Source organism: Drosophila erecta, unplaced genomic scaffold, assembly GCF_003286155.1.
Source record: "Drosophila erecta strain 14021-0224.00,06,07 unplaced genomic scaffold, DereRS2 tig00000092-arrow-pilon, whole genome shotgun sequence".
In the NCBI taxonomy this organism is placed as follows: Eukaryota; Metazoa; Arthropoda; class Insecta; order Diptera; family Drosophilidae; genus Drosophila; species Drosophila erecta.
Genome location: NW_020825207.1, coordinates 12,988,177 through 13,004,605, shown reverse-complemented (window position 1 = coordinate 13,004,605; position 16,429 = coordinate 12,988,177). Strand labels below are relative to the sequence as shown.

The following is a 16,429-nucleotide window of genomic DNA, read 5'->3' as shown; positions in this document are numbered from 1 at the left end:
TGAAAAAAAAACATTGGTCATTATTAAATAATAACAAAATATGGGATTGGCCTACGTGGGGCTTGAATACGCGACTTTGAGAGTTAGAGTCTCATGCTCTACCAACTGGGCTAGTCGGGCAAGATGCGTAATAGGACGACTAATGATAAAGAGCGCGCAGTCTCCTCTGTGTGTTTCTATACCTCGTGGATATTTATTTTAAGAACGAGTTGCTTTGTATCATTTGTAATCATGCCTTTTTAAAATTCCACGTGTTTATCATGTAATAAGATATATCTATATATCAAACATATCTACACCTACATAGAAATGTGTGTGTTGCTTGCATAAACACTGACTTTCTGTGCGTTCGTTTATTTATGATTGTGATAATAATAAAATAATAATGTAAATGTAAAAATTGAATGCTAAACATAAAAAAGTAAGCTAAACTCCACAGTTTCTATAGTTTATGGCAAGCCTTAAGAAGTTATGAATACTGTTTTGTTGCTATTATAGATATGTACATACATATGTATATGTAGGGGCTAAAATGTAAACATCTGGTCGAGCTATACCAAATCATCCCTACCGCAGAACCTCTGAGTTCTTCTGCGCCATTTGCGGCAAACCATCATGTGCCCGGCTAGCTCAGTCGGTAGAGCATGAGACTCTTAATCTCAGGGTCGTGGGTTCGAGCCCCACGTTGGGCGAAATAACTTTTTTTTTGTTCCCGATTGTTTGCCACAATTGCCTGTTGTCCATCACAACAAGCTTCCGGCGTTTTTGAAATGTAATATTTGTCGAATTTTGTAGTTTGTATTAAATTAATTTGGCTGACAAATATTTGTAGGATGTTTGCAAGTGAAAGCCATTGTTGAAGTAGCACAAAAACGAGCATGCATAAATCCGCAGCTGTTGAAAGGCGCATGAAAAATTCAAAAAGTGCCCCAAAATGGAGGACCCTTTCGCATCTGGCGCTTTTCAACCAGCCGCAGGACAATTTATGAATTTAACAAAAACTTCACACAAAGCGGGCTGAAAAGCAAATAGAGAAGCCTTCCTAAAATTTTTTCGCATGTACCATGAAATATTTTCAGCTTGCAGTAAAATTAGAGTGGGATAAACAAATACATTTATTACATGCGAATACAGCATCAAATCCCAGCCAGCTTTTATTGTGCGTGCCACGCCCCCTCGCACAGGAAAGGGGCCAGAATTGCCAAAGGCAGAGGCGGCGGGCATACACGTGACTTTAAAGCTCATGGGATTACATTGAACGCAGTTTTGTGTGGGATTTTCGAATGCAAAAAGCTTAGGAAATTAATGCGCACAAGGAAATGCATTTAAATTATGTGGGTGACTGCTCTGCGGTAATGGGAATGGGAATGGGAATGGGTTTGGGTTTGGGAATGGGAGTGGAAGTGGGAGTAGGCATTGTGGGCGGGGCTCTACGGCGAGGTGTCCGCCGTGATGGAGGGACAACAGACAGCTGCCAGCCGCCTGCCCGCATTAATTTATAATTTCGCCAGGGGGGCTTACCCATTTTAATGGCAGTGGCAACTGCGAAGGCGACGGCGACGGCGACGGAGGTTTACAAATGAATACAAATTGCAGTTTGAACTTTGCGCTTTACAATTTTGTAATTAACGGCAGAACATTTTGCATCATAATTCCCGGGAAGCGCAAGTATTTGGGAATTTAATTAAGTTGCATTGGCCACGCAGATTTATCCGCAGCAGGGATGCCATCCCGAGTACTGAATCCTTGTCCCATGTCCAGGTTCCAACCCTTTGGACGCAATTTTCTTGAGTAAAAGTTTTTAATACCCCTGGCAGCCGACGTCCAGGAACACATAAATTTTCTCGGCTCGGGCAAATAAACATTATGCAGCACTTTTTACACGTTATTGAAAATAACCCCTTTCCACGGGGCCGTGAGCCGTTTTACAGAGGTCAAACGGTGGAAATCCATTCCGATTACATGATTTGCCGTTCGGCAAAATGTTTTTTCACATATTAATCCCCTCTGATAGGTATACAGGAAAAAAATTAATTATGACAATAAAAGGAACGTTATCAAAATGTGAAGCCATTCAAATATTTTAGAAGCATACCGAATGTTTTGATCAAATCGTCTTTACAGAATCTAACATTTTTGGAATTGCCTAATGATATATTGACATAGGGTTTTGTCTTTCGCGTTTTATTAATTATGCCCAAGAACTGGAATTTCTTGCAGTGTTTTTATCAGCACAACCCTTTCGTAGTCGCAATACTGATTTGGCTCACCTTCTGCTGACGTATGACATTGCAGCATCAATTGCTCATGAGCACACGTAATGAAAACGCTTGAGGACGGAGGCGGGGTAGACGGAGCCGGGTCGGGGAAGGTGGCCATATTTCTCGGCCGAGGTTGAGGGCTATACCCCAGTTGTTGCCCTTGGTCATTAACAGCGTTAAGCCCAGGACCAGACCGCGCCGGAAGGATGTCGTGGCTGAGTGACGTGTGTGTTTGCGCCAACCATGCAGCCCACACACCCAATCCATCCCATCCCAAACCATCTCATCCAACCATCCAGCCAACCATCCATCCATCCATCCATCCGTTTATTCAACCCAACCCCATCCGAATACCCAACCTCCTTCCGAGTCCATGAGCGTTGTCATTAGCGCTGCTCGTGCGCCGTTATCCCTTTTTAATAAGGTTTACTCAGCATTTTTAGCCGCTTTTGCTTCGTTTTTCATTGTTCGTTTGTCAGCCTCTCACTCCGCGTTCATTGCAGATATGTTGTGTTTATTATGCGAGATTTGCGCTAAATTGAACGGGCTACGACCCTGGGCTCAAGCATCAATCAACGTAAGATTAATAATGTTGAGGCTCAAAACTCTGTAGCTAATTGCTGTATACTGTTGCATCTTCCACATTTTGTAGCTTGTAAGTAATGCAGTTCCTTGTTGCATCTTGCACATTTTTTAACACATTTTTTAGTTCACGTAAAACTTAAAACAAGTTTGTAGCAAATCAGGCAAGCAGCATCAGGCGTGTAAAGGTGGTTGACTCCTTTGAGTGATGTCTAAACAACTCCATTATTATTTCTGCACAACACCTACAGATAAATCAAGAGTGTGATAAGCGTTCCGATGAACAAAGTCCGTATTTGGCCCGAACGAGTTCATTTGATTCACACTCACGCTTTCCCGGGCAGGCACCTTATAATTCTTGGGCTTATTTATGCCAGCCTTGTACGGACGGTTTCCTATTGTGCCCTCACATCAGAGTGTCATCACAGTGAGCCATTATCCATTATCTAACCAAATATGTAATGCAGTCGCGAGTGCAATCACACCCTGCCCGCATCGCAAATCGACTAATCTGCCTACGTGCCTTGCACACCACATCGCAATGCCGCTTAATGGCCGCGGCAAAAAAAGATTTAATAATGGGGAAAAAGCCTTGAGCGTGCACTCGAAATTAAATTGTTATCAAATCGATCAAAGCCACAGCATCATTATCTCTGCATTAGCTGCAGAAGCAGATAGAAAAAATAGTGCCCGAAGAACAAAGACGCGCAGAAAAAACCTTCAAGAGCTGGCGAGGGGAAACTCCGCTTGATAAGCGATTTAAAATGCAACGAAGCAGCTGGAAAATCAGGCGTTCTGGTGCAGCTTTTGATGGAAAGGGTTTTTTTTTGCAGTTGACCTCCCCTTTCCCACTCCCCAGAACTCCGGGGGCGGAGTGCTGAGTGGGTTCCGTGTCCGGCGCCTGGCCGCAGCAATAACTTCTAATTAATACACGAAGAGCATAACGAAAGCTAATTATGAAACTAATGAGCTTGTTGGCAATGCAACAGCGTCGGCAACAAGAACGAGAAGCACGAAACAGGCAGCAGCCGTTCAACTTGGCCAACTCAAAGGGTTGGCAGGGGGGGGCGGTTGGGGGCAGGTGGGGCAGCAGCTGGGGCAGGGGCTGCGGGGAAAATGTTTCAAGTGTTAACGACGGTGTGCTCAACATGCCGAGCGCCGCTCCAGGTGCGAAATACCACAAAAGAGTGAACGCGAACGATTCAACGCGGTCACCCATACAATTAAGCACACACATAGGTGCACAGAGAGAAATTTCGATATTACGAGTGCTTTTGTCAGCAAAGCCACGCACACTGGCAAGGCGTATGTCCTTTTATTTAGTTTGAGCTATTTAAGTTTATATCTTTATCTGCTATTATTACTAAAACTTTTATTATTTTAAAAAGAAAAGCGATTTAGAGACTGACATTTTTTGGGCCCCTTGTCATTTTTTCCTGTGTACTGCTTGTACGCAGATATTTCATTTCAATTTCCTTTTGGTTAGCGCGTCTTTTTAGCATACTTGATTATGGTCTTTGGCCGGCAAAAAGAACGAAAGAGAGAGAAGGGGCTGGTCCCTGGACGTCGCCGGCCATCAGTCACTTATGCTCATGGCCCGTCACTCAAAGCCGGCTCACACACACACTCGCAGAGGCGGTCCACACCTACCTTCACTAAATAACAGAGCGGGACGTCCGTTCCATGGCCAAAATGGGGACCGCGGGGGCCAAGACCAAGACCAAGACCACGACCACGAAGACGATGAGTTGGTTCCACGGACTGGGGCCAGGCCGGTCGATTCGTCCGGTGAGCCGCCGCTACTGTCATTATCTTGTTAACTTGTTGTTACGTCAGCCGGCCCGCGAGCTTGCATGTAGCAGTCGCAGCTAGGAAGGACAGTAGCGATTCATCGGCTGGAATCTTATGGAATAATGTTGCTGAAAAAGGTGAAATAACATTATTTAGATGTATGAGACTCAGGGTTTGGTATTTACAGAACTCTTTCTTTGTAAGGAACACGCTCAAGTCATTGTATTCATTTTAAAAGCGCACATTTTTAAAATATACTCTCATATTATACTAAGAGAATATAGGAGTATTTCGGAATTTTTTCCTTTATACATACAATACATATTCATTTTCATGTTTTCTATTTAATTTCCTTATCTCATCAATTTCATCTGATAAATAAAGTAATCGTAATGAAGGTAAACCAATAAGTAAAATTGACATTAAATTTGACGAGACTTTACATTGATTGGGAATATGTGAGTTTCTTCACTTTATTTCAGGTTAATAAATTGCTAAATAAATTTAGGTTTTGTATTCAGCTGACCGCGATTGTAGACTGCCCTGGACCCACATTAGTGTTCACTTACAGCGTCATCGTGTGTATCTCGCTTAAAGTCTGGCCATTCCCGTGCCGTGGCTCGAACTTGTACTCATTCCCAGTCCAATTCCCATTGCCCTTGCCCGTGCCCTTTCCCCTTTGTAGCCCCCTTCTGGCCCCTCCGCCGCCCATGGCCCGATGTGTAATAATAATATACACACAGGTGTCCCGGGCACTTTCGGCCAGGGGGCTACGCCAGCTTCGTACCTCATCAATAAGCTCCGCGAACGTGGACGTGGATGTGGATGTGGATGTGGATGGAAGATGGTAGATGGGGGGCGGGGCATTGGCGCTGCATGTAGCACATGTAGCGGCGATTACGCGTAATAATCATCATAATCAAAAGTCGCAACACGAAATGAGTTTCGACTTGTTGTTGCCGCGGAGGATAACCAGTTAGGAATTGAGCTGGCTCCATTGCGCTCCACATAGAATTGATTAATATTGGCCGTGGCCATCGGACATTCGCCAGCGATTTGGCCGACTTCATCGCTCTCTGATTACGACACGACATTGTAGCTGGATGTATTGGCCTTAGTAACCACAGGCCGCCGCCCGAGCCATCAAACTAATTTGGCGGCATCCATCTGCGGCTCAATGGGAATAGCATTGGCGCAGGCTCTGGAATGGATTAGGTCCTGCCCAGCGATAATTAACACTGGAACGGCGTGGCGGAAACTTTTTCCATCATATGCGGAAATTATTTCTGCATGATGTTATGCTCCGTAATTCAGGGCATTAGTTTCGGCATAGCTGGGTGGGCTCCTAAGTAGATTCTACTACTGTTCTAGACCCATTTCACATTCCAAAGTGGTGTATATTGTATTCAGTTTCTTGCATGAGTCTCAGATACTTGGTAACCCCGCATGTACAGCAGATCAGACACTATCCCAAAATAACCATTCTGTGTGGAACACAACGCTATGAACACAGAAAATAATAATTAACTGACCATCAAATCAACAGCACGTACTCCCTACGTGAGCATATTTTGCACCCAGCTCACCTTGATCGCAGATTTCGATATGTTCGTCCATCGGGCTCTACGTGCGACGAGGTGCACTAAAAGTTGGGCTGCCTCGGAACTGCTGGCAAAGTCATGGGGCATCTCCGGCTGCAAATGGGGAGTGGGTTTCTGGGGACATTGGCTTAAGTGCTCCGCTCCCCGCACACCTCTCATAATTAATTCGGTGAAATACAAGCCGCAGACAAGCGGACAGGACAATACTGTCACTGCACTGTGGCCCTGCACATTTGCATTTGATTTACGCCCCGGCGAGCAGATCCTTCACAGCTCTCGGCAAAGTCAGGCCGTAAAACTTGGCTCGAGTGCAAATGCGCTCAAATCTGCACTTAGCCAACCCTCATCGAAGACGAGTGTGAGTGTGTGTATGAGTGTTGTGTGAGTGTGCGAGTGAGTGCGGGGGTGTATTACTATAATTAAATTGAAAATTACTGCCAAGCAATTGCAATTGTCCACCCGAGTGGACGGACAGTGGACGGCGGACAGTGCACAGGGCCAGCCACGTTAATAATAGGTTTGTGTGTGGCCTAATCATTGTCTGTGCATCTGTCCATGTCTCCGTCTGCATCTCCTTTGCCAGGGCAAAATGTTTCGGGGGTTGGCGAGCCACGCATAAGTTATAAATTATGCATCTATGCATAATTTACAGGCAGTAAGGTCAGACAGTTGCATTTGCCAGTTCAGTGCCAGCCCCCCAAGGTTTTTGAACTCCCAGAATTGCGTAAGTGGCCGGAAAACATTTCTCGAGGGGATCTAAGCCCCAGGCAGCTCAAGGTGCTCAGGATTTTGTAAGTATGAAAGTAATAATATAAAAGGGATTCTTAGATGTAAAGCTTAAAGATTAAATGGCAGGGATTGGTTAATGTTAATTCTGTTTAGAATTCATCGAGGGCCGCAGTATTTGTGATGAGCAAAAATAATTTTTGTTAGACTAAGTTTCTGGTCAGATGATTCGGCTTAATTGATGGGCCAACTTAGCCTGCTATCGCAAACTACTCCCAGATACATTTGTCTAACTTTTTGCAGTGGGAGCCACTTGAACAGTCAACCACTTCGGCAGTGGTTCATTGTACCGTGCATGAGTCCTTTCCTTTTCAGTCCCCCCCACTGAGCCTTCCCTTTGTCCCCATTTGCAGGGCCTCGAAGGGGTCGGGGGGGCACTTGAGAACTTGTTTGTGCATCAGTTTGCAACCGCATCATTTTGACGTGTTTTGCGGTTTAGTTGTTTAGCAGCGTAGTTTTTAGTGTATCATCACGAGCTTACACGCACGAGCTGCGTTGGTTATTTTTGCATGCACACACACACTTCTGTAAATTAACATATATAGGTGGGAATATATACACACGGATGCGGGAAGGACATGCGACCCAAAGTGCCGACAGTCGAGATGCAGGGGAATGCACTGTTGTTGATGCTGGCCCGGCTTGAATTATCATACGTGTGTTTGTCTTATTGCATTTTATTCAAATTTCCTACCGTGCGGTTTTTACGTTTTTACCCATGCCATATCGATTTGCAATTCGCAATCAGCTCCAGAGACCTGGTGAGCAGACTTGGCCCTCAGGAAATGTTGATGAATGTACAAATCCGTATAACGTACATATGTGCATATGTATGCCGCAAACAGATGTTCGGGGATCCCCTTTGCAGCGGGTCTCCATGGAGTTGTCTGCATTTCAACAACTGTTGTTGTATATTTATATTCGGCTCTGTTCCGCCAATCGATAGCCGATATCCGCCCAATGAAAACAAATAATCCAGGTGATATAGCGCAGCAAAGCTTAGGCGTCGTTGGAATTTCAAACGGCTATGTGAATAGTTTCCTCGCATATGCAGATAAATGGGGAAGATACTCTTTGGGTCCTTCTAATTCGACCACACATATGCGGACCCGAAATTCCTTACGTTTGGCTACCGCATTATTGACCTGGCCATATTCGTCGGGGGTCACGTGTGCTGGCCCTGCCCCTTTCTAACGATTTTCCTTTGGATACCCGAATGAAAAAACCCTTTGTCTTGTACTTTACGGCCACGTAAGGGTCGACAGCTGTGTTTGTAACCAATTTGCTACTGTACAGCCAAAAATACAATAAAACAAGGACCAGGACCAGGACCAGGTCGAAAAGAAAACATATTTTACAGCCATGTAACTGAACTCCAACTATGGTACGTTGTGCGCTGGGCATATTTTAAAGTTTTCATTTGCATTTCGTACTCGTAGCAAGGGTTAAATACAGGCCACCTTTCATAACCATTTGCACCTGTTCGGGGCCAAGAAGACGAAGAAGTAGAAGGCGAAGGCCCGCAACAACAGCCTGGCAATTAGGCTCTTAAAACAATGAGGTGGTACCGGCAGAAGCGAAGGCAGAGTCTGCCTTTGAGAACCAGTATCTGGTATCTGCAATCTGTTGCCGAATCTGCATTGATTTGGGCGGCCTTAATTTGATGGCTATCGCTGGGGAGGAAGGCTACGCAATTGGCATTGGCATTGCCATCTGCGTGTTGGCGACACACGCACCAAAATTCCCGGGCCGACAGGGCAAAGACGCCGTTCAACATTGCTTATCAATGTTGCACAATCGAGAAAGAAGCCTGTGACGCACCAGCATAACGAGATACTCGCAGTATACCAAGTAGGCGATGGGGACACAAATGCGGGAGGGTTTTGCCTTATGGGTTCTGAGTTCTGGGTTCTGGTTTCTGGGGAAAAAGAACAGCAGTACGTGGCGCAGACAATCAGATGGTAATGTGTGCAAAACAAATCAAGCAACAGGACCTGTGATGTAATCAGGCAGCGAGTAAACCAGGGATGCGGCAAGAACTCTTCCGAAAATGACGCAAGCAACTCTGGCCCGGAATTCCCAAGTGTTGCAACGGAAAATGGCAAATTCATGTTCCTTATTGAAATTGATGGCAGGCGTCTGTGATACGGGGTGAAAATCCATTATTAGGTGGTTCAACCTGCACAGCTGTTATTAACTGACTTATTGGAAAAATGATTGATATAGTTGTTCATTTGACGGAAATCAATGTTTGAATATGTGCTGCACAGGCACTCAAGTGAAGAACTCGTGAGAAGTGAGAACTCGAGATTCTCGACCACCGTGCTGGTTCAAACTGCATTAAATGATCTTCAATTTGGCACTTTTCTGCTGCCTCTTGCGGGCTTTTACATTTTCCAGGGAACGCTGCATCCCTGCATGAAATCACAATAGATCAAACTAATATCGCATATCAGTCTCACCCATCCACAGTCCATATTCAGGCGAACACACGCACACAACTGCGACGAAGGACTTGTCAGCGGGCCATCGTTGTCGCCGCGGGCTCAGACACAGGACTGCACTGAGCGAAAAAACGCCTTGGTTAGCAAGTCCTGTATGTGCGACTTTGGAGCTTAGGCTCCCAGTTTTTCCCAGTGTCCTTTGCGAGCTCGAGTTTGAAGCTGCAGGCGTTGTTGCCACCGACGTCTCCTTCTCGCCATTTTTCATTTCATTGCGCCGCTGCACTGCTGGCTGTCAACTGCCAGGCCAAGGCGCAGATGGAGATGGAAGCGGAGTCTAAGCCGCCCGCCAGCTCAGCTGCAGCCTCCTTCGAAATTGTGGTGGCGGTATGGGTAAAGGAGCCGCGCGCCCGCATATCGATTTCAGCGCATTGTGCCCATGTTTGCATACAAATATCCTAAGGACATGTCACAGAGACGCACTGTGCAGCCCGCTGTCCCTTAGCGATTCCCGGTTGCCAACCGCCGCTGGCTCACGTACGCATGTAAATTGTATTTGTGTGTGTGCAACACACACACCCGTACGTAGAAGCCCACATGCCCGCCTTACATCCTTGAGCTGCTTGTGCTTGATTTCATTTGCTCGGGCAATTGTCTTCGGCGGCGTCTGCCTCGACTTTATTTTTGCCTAAAACTTCCACACAAATGCGAATGCCTCGCTCTCTGGCAACTTGTCAGGCAGCGATATTTCCAAAAACGAAAAAAGAAAAACCTCCTGCCGATGGTATTCTGCTGCATGTGGAAGGTCCTTTGTGCTTTTGTGCGTCGCGTCGCGTCCTCTTTTCAGGAAGACAGCGAATTGGCCTGCGCTGCTGCCTGCCTGTGACATTTGATGTTTAATTTCAATAACTCAGTGCTCTCGCATTTTGAATTTTTTCCCTTCATCTGCTTTTGGGATGCGAGTGTGTGTGTGTGTGTGGGGGAGTTGATTGGCCATGGAACTGAAGGGCCATGAGTCCCGATTCCAATTATAGCTGTCCAAAATAAGGACGAGTGCAAATTACACAAATTTTACATCCAATAGAGCAGTCACACAGTAATGGTCTTAAATTTTTCTGGAATTCGGAAGCTTAAAGGGAATAACTTTTTAATTGCAAATGTAGTTATCGATTCTTACTGCTCTTAATAGCATTAAGTACTGTACTTATAATTGGTTTTTCCTAAAATAAATCCGGACTTTAGAGCGCTCATAGCCCCGCTTACAATTGCATTACGATTTTGATGTAGATCTTGTTGTTCCAGACACATTACTGGATTTATTTTCAAATTTCCTTTGGTTTCTCTCTGGTTATATGCACTCACCCATGCCCGTGCCTCGAAAAATCCCCCCTTTTTGAATTTCCAATATTATTATAAATGCCTCGAAATCCAATTACTTTACCACAATGTCCGAAATATATTTTGATTTCGTATTCCCATCCCAGTTTCGGGCCCTTGGCTTTTGTGGTCAACGCACAACCGCTGGTGCAGCATTCGAAAACCCAAAACCCCGAAAGCCCGAAAACCGTAAAACGCAAGTTGCAACAAACAAAGAACTCATGCGGCTTGCAATTGTGAAGGGTCAACATTCAACATTCAACATTCGACATTCATTTTTGGGGGAATTTCACTTTTCCTTTTTCCCCATTATTCGGCTCAGTGGGAGATCGAATTCGAGGCTAGAAGGGAAATTTCCGGGCGGGAGGTGTGAAAATGCCAAAACAGATGGACATAGAAGCGGCGCATTTCATTGACTGACTGCTGCTGGGAATTAATTGAGGCAGCTTGACAGCTGCCCTGGCCTCTAACCGGGCCCAAATAGAGACCCCTCCAATTCCGCCCAACCTGGCTTAAAGTCTGGCCTTAAAGCCCGGAATACCAGCGGGAGTCTGACTGAAACAGAGTTGTCAGAGTTCGAGTCTGTTAATGAGCATTCAACTGGCTAATTAATTTTATACATTTATTAAACTTTGCCCCGCCACTCGCCACTCGGCAGTCGGCAGTCGGCAGCCATCCCACAAACTATTTACCATACAAATCTAATTTTATCAACTTTGTCTTTGGCCGCTTAACTAGCCGAGTTGTCCTGTGTTGTCCTGTTCCATTTCTCTAGCTGCTCGGCCAGGACCTCTGGGCTTCTTCCCCAACTCCTGTCAAAACATTGTGACACAGTTCTGCTTTCTTACAATTTGCCCCGCTCTTTATTTAGCCACGTTTGCTACGGCTAGCGCCATTCTCTTGGCTCATTAACGTTGGCCTTTGTTTCGTCCTGTCATCGTTGTCGTCTGCTGCCCGGAAAAGCAGGAGGAAAGCCGGGGAAAGTGGGCAAGTGGGCAAGTGGGAAAGGATATAAAGGAGACAGACAGCTGGAGCTGAGCCATCCTGGCATTCTGCATCTATCGCCTTTGTGCGGTGGCCTTTGTAATTTATAAAAGTCCACCGAACGGTCTTCGGCTATTCCTAATATCAGTTGAGCTGGCTGGCTGGATGGCTGGCTGGCTGGATGGCTGGAGCATGTAAATCAGGTCAAAACAATGCAACTGACAGTGAATTGTGTTCGGTTGTCGTCCCCCCAGCTCGGCCCCCCCGTGCCACAATGACACATTCAGGACTTGAACAGTTTTACTTCATTACTGGTTACTCAGCAATTCATTCGGAGAACACAGAGACACACCTTGTGTCTGAGCAAGTGTCCCTGCTCGGGCGCCATCGCATTGCCCTTTTTATGGCCATGTCCTTTTGCTTATCCTGCCTGACTAATGACAAGCAGTGGTGGCCGAATCCTCTCCGCTTTTGCAACCGCTCGGCCTTTTGTCAACCACTTTGCTTCGACTTGGTAACGGCGTCCTTTCGGCCATGGACTCCTCTTTTTGTTTCTTGGCGAAAAACGGAAATCCAACTTACATGGAGGGGCATAGGACCAAAGTGGGCGTTTCCAGGCATAGCACGGAACAGAACAGGCTCCTTTTTCGACTTGGGCAGGTGCTCTTCTCTCTATAACAAAGGCATAAATTATTTGTGCTGTCAACATGGCTTCCACAGCCCTCCTGTAAATGGCAGTTGGCCTGCGAACTCGAGCTTATTGTTTGTCTATTGATTTGAATTTCCCCTGGAATTATGCAAGTTATTTTATATCTCTATGCTCGTATATTCCCTTCGCTCCCACTCGGCCAACAAATGTTTGTTGTATCTCAGCATGAGTGGGGGACTGATGGATGTTTAATTGTTATGGATATGCACAGTAGACTTAAGCAATCTGTAAGTTCGATTAAAAACGTCTGCAGATGAACGGGCAGATATATGGGATCACCTTTTGAGGTATTGATTGCTGTCACATTGAAATAAATTGCTTCTGGCACTACAAAAGGATACTATACACATTATGATAAGCTGTTGTTTTTGTAATTTATGGTATAATTAAATTCACGTTTTCGACTATGGGGCCTTATAATTACAAATCTGTTGCACGTAAATTATCATTAAGCACTTTAAATAATTGTAAAATTAATCGACTGAAGTAGAGCATAGAAAGTTAAATGCATTGCACCTTATCTGATACTGAACTATTTTAGGCACAGTACTAATACAACTGCATTTCAAGCAAATTTAATGATTCACAAATGGTGAAGCTCATAATTACCGCTTTACTACAAATTCGTTTCTAGACCTGTGCTAATTTGGTAAATTATTCTGCGCCGGCCTTCGTCCGATGGCAGCATCCTCTAATATATTGCTGTTATTATGTGAGATTAAAAGCCTTCTGAAATATCAATTGGGGATTCGGCAGTGGGCAGAAAGGCCAGAACAAATGGCATGCAAATCAATTGGGCGAGTGTGAATGGCTCAAACAAAGGCCAAAAATTGTCAAACTCTGACCGCATCCAAATACAATAACTGAATAATTGATTTGTTGTGGGGCCGGCAACTAATTGCGACTAACTTTGCTGATTTGTGTAGCAAGTTCCTGGCCCAACTGCCCATCGCAAATGGCAAATGGACTGATAATGGAATATAATTACAATCGAAAAAGGGAAATTTGTTGTGGAGTAATTGTCCGTATTGTGCGTAATCAAATTTTGATTCATCTCGCAAAAAGTTTAATTGCCTTAATTGCATTTCCCTTGATTCTGATTCAGACTGATCTGGTATAAAAGCCGCAAGTTTCACCCACATAACCAACAGTCGGTGCTTTCGAGTGAATTCAGAACAGCTTCAACAAATACATAACTCAAAATGAAGTTCACTCTTTTCTGTGTTGCCCTGGCTGCTCTTTTCTCCATGGGACAGGTAAAGGATGCACCCACTGTTCGCTGAATTTTGTTTTTCACCCATGGAAATGTCTTCGTAGTGTAATCCGGACATCCGCCAAATAATGCAGCAGTGCATGGAGTCCAACCAGGTGACCGAGGCCGATCTCAAGGCGTTCATGGCCGGCGGGATGCAGAGCAATGCCCAGGAGAACCTCAAGTGCTACACCAAGTGCCTGATGGAAAAGCAGGGCCACTTCGCCAACGGCCAGTTCAATGCCCAGGCCATGCTCGACACCCTCAAGAATGTGCCCCAGATCAAGGACAAAATGGACGAGATTTCCTCGGGAGTGAATGCCTGCAAGGACATCAAGGGAACCAACGACTGCGACACGGCCTTCAAGGTGACCATGTGCCTGAAGGAGCACAAGGCCATTCCCGGACATCACTAATTGCTTGGTGGCATTTTGTAAAATAAACTTGTTCACGTTTAGCCGATTCGAAGTTTATTTGTAGAGATAATAACAGGATGCATGTCTTTCGAGTGCAGAAGTCAGTGTAACTTTTATTAAAATCCCAAAATCCTAATAATTCAACTAAAACAACTGCGTCCATAATGCAATCATATAGGAGTTTCTTTTATTACCAGGTATTGCCTTTCATAATCCAATCCAATCATACCAATCGATAATTAACCAGCTGCGTCACATCGAGCCATTGCGACCTAGCCCAAAACCCAGGTCGAAATCGAAAAAATCATCGGGGAGCCCAGAATGATAAGCCAATAGCTACCAGAAATGAGGAAAAGGCCGAGTTAAGAGTTGACTTGGCTGCCACATTCCGTGATTTATCAAGTCTCGAGATTCCGGGAAGCCGTCATTGACAACCTGTTTCCTTCGAGCCAAGTCTACGAAAATCATTTGTCAATTTTAATAAGTTTAAAATCAAGATAATTAAAAGAGAAGTTCGAAACAAGGGGGTGCCTGGCAACCGACGGAATGCGGGACGTGGCGATGTGGGGATGTGGGGATGAGCATCCTTTCCTTTTCTTTGGAACACTGTGACACCAATTACCGCTAATAAATCATTTCACGTGTGAGACGCTCCCGCCTCTGCCTCCATTTATACATACCCATATGCACTGGTTCTATGCTCGTACGTACCTTTCGGGTAACATATGAGCTGCGCTTAATGGCGAAAATCGGGGCGAACGGGGATTGTATGGGATCGAGAGCCAATGTAACCATACATAAATCAACGCCGCAGCAGCCTGCACTGGAGGAAGACGAACGCGGTTCGTTGCACTTGTTTGCCGGAGGAGCGGAGTGGCTTCGATGCCTGGACATCAGAGATGCAGAGATGGGGATACTTGGGTATGCTGGGTGTGAGAGTGAGGAACCACGGGACCGGCAGGTTGACAAGTCAGCAGCGACATGAGACAACAGAATCTGAAAGAGAAAGCCAAGAATTCTTTGAAGGACCCAGCCCAGCAATGACAATTTGAAAAAGAATCCCTGCTTCTTGTTTGAATTGAAAGGTCGCAGTTGGAGATGGCGACGGAGTTTGGAACTAAAAAAGGGAGTTGGGGTCGTAGTTGGGACCTGGACTTTGGGGCGTTGCCATGACAGCCACATGCATACAAATTTTACCCACTTCAAATTGTGCAGCCCGGCCATGCATATAATGGCTTGGCCTTTTATCAACTAACAAATACCAGGCAACAAAAAACTTTCCAGCGATGGATGACTACAGTTGCAGACGCAGTGGGGCAGTGGGGGTGCCCGGAGTTGGGGGTCTTCCCCAGTTGCACTGGAAAACTCAATTTGAATATTGTTGGACTACGAAACAGGAAAAGAGCCGAGAGGCGGACCGACCAAGACTTGGAGCGGGCTGCTCCAAGACGTGCATACCACATGATGAAATGCAGTCAAGTTAAAAAGTGTCACTTGAGTTATGAGTTCATTGTTTGGAGTTACCAAGACACCGGCCAGCCGAGTGGGGATAGATGGATACGGATGATGATGGAGCAGGCTGCCTTTCAATGGGATATTGTTGCGAGTCGCTGGCTACAGTGGAATTGGCCTGGAAAGGATTGCCGGGCGGTGGTGACTGGATGACTAAGACGACTGCGGTGGCTCGGAAAATATTGTGGCGGCTGTGTAGTTTATTGCTAAGTCAATCTGCAGATACAATGCTGCCTGTGTTTCAGCCGGCTGGCTTGGGATTAATTTGATTCCAGAGCTTTGATAGAGAGTTCCAAGCGCTAGAACTAATTCCGAAGATAAGTTCATGCTCCCGCCCTCGAACCGCACAATTGTCACCCCGAATGCTCGGCTTTTTTTTTGTTCAACACTTGCTGGGTTTTCCTGCTGCCCGGTATTATCGCAGTCAAGCGATCTCGTTTTGCTGATCCGCTGTCAGCGATAACGGGTGTGCGATAGGAAAATAATAGATATGGCATAGACACAGTCATATGAAATGAATTTCAATTTTGAAAAATTGCTTTCAAATGCGTGTGTGAAAAACGGAAATGCTGCGCCACTTCCCCTTCCCCTCTGTGTGTTTCCTCTTTTCGGGCGAGGAGCGTGCGCCCAAATTAGAAGCCAAATGGCCGGGAGGGGTTCGTCCAATATTTACAGCCCGAAAAGTTGACACTTTAGTTGCTGTTCTTGCACATTATG

The 16,429-nt window shown here is 45.6% G+C and overlaps 1 protein-coding gene and 1 non-coding gene across 2 annotated transcripts; both read left to right on the top strand.

Annotated features, from left to right (window-relative positions):
• Positions 1 to 619: 619 nt before the first annotated feature.
• Positions 620 to 692, top strand: Trnak-cuu. Its single transcript has one exon. It is a non-coding gene; the product is annotated as a tRNA-Lys (tRNA).
• A 12,986-nt stretch (positions 693 to 13,678) lies between these two features.
• Positions 13,679 to 14,350, top strand: LOC6547521 (general odorant-binding protein 56h). Its single transcript, XM_001974821.3, has 2 exons — positions 13,679 to 13,788; positions 13,850 to 14,350. Exons 1-2 carry the CDS (start codon positions 13,735 to 13,737, stop codon positions 14,198 to 14,200), a joined length of 405 nt encoding a protein of 134 aa, XP_001974857.1. The 5' UTR covers positions 13,679 to 13,734; the 3' UTR covers positions 14,201 to 14,350.
• The last annotated feature ends 2,079 nt before the right edge of the window (positions 14,351 to 16,429 follow it).

Coding starts and splice junctions, on each gene's coding strand:
- LOC6547521 (XM_001974821.3), top strand. CDS start 13,735: ATGAAGTTCACTCTTTTCTGTGTTGCCCTGGCTGCTCTTTTCTCCATG. Junction 13,789..13,849: donor CTCTTTTCTCCATGGGACAG/GTAAAGGATGCA, acceptor ATGTCTTCGTAG/TGTAATCCGGACATCCGCCA.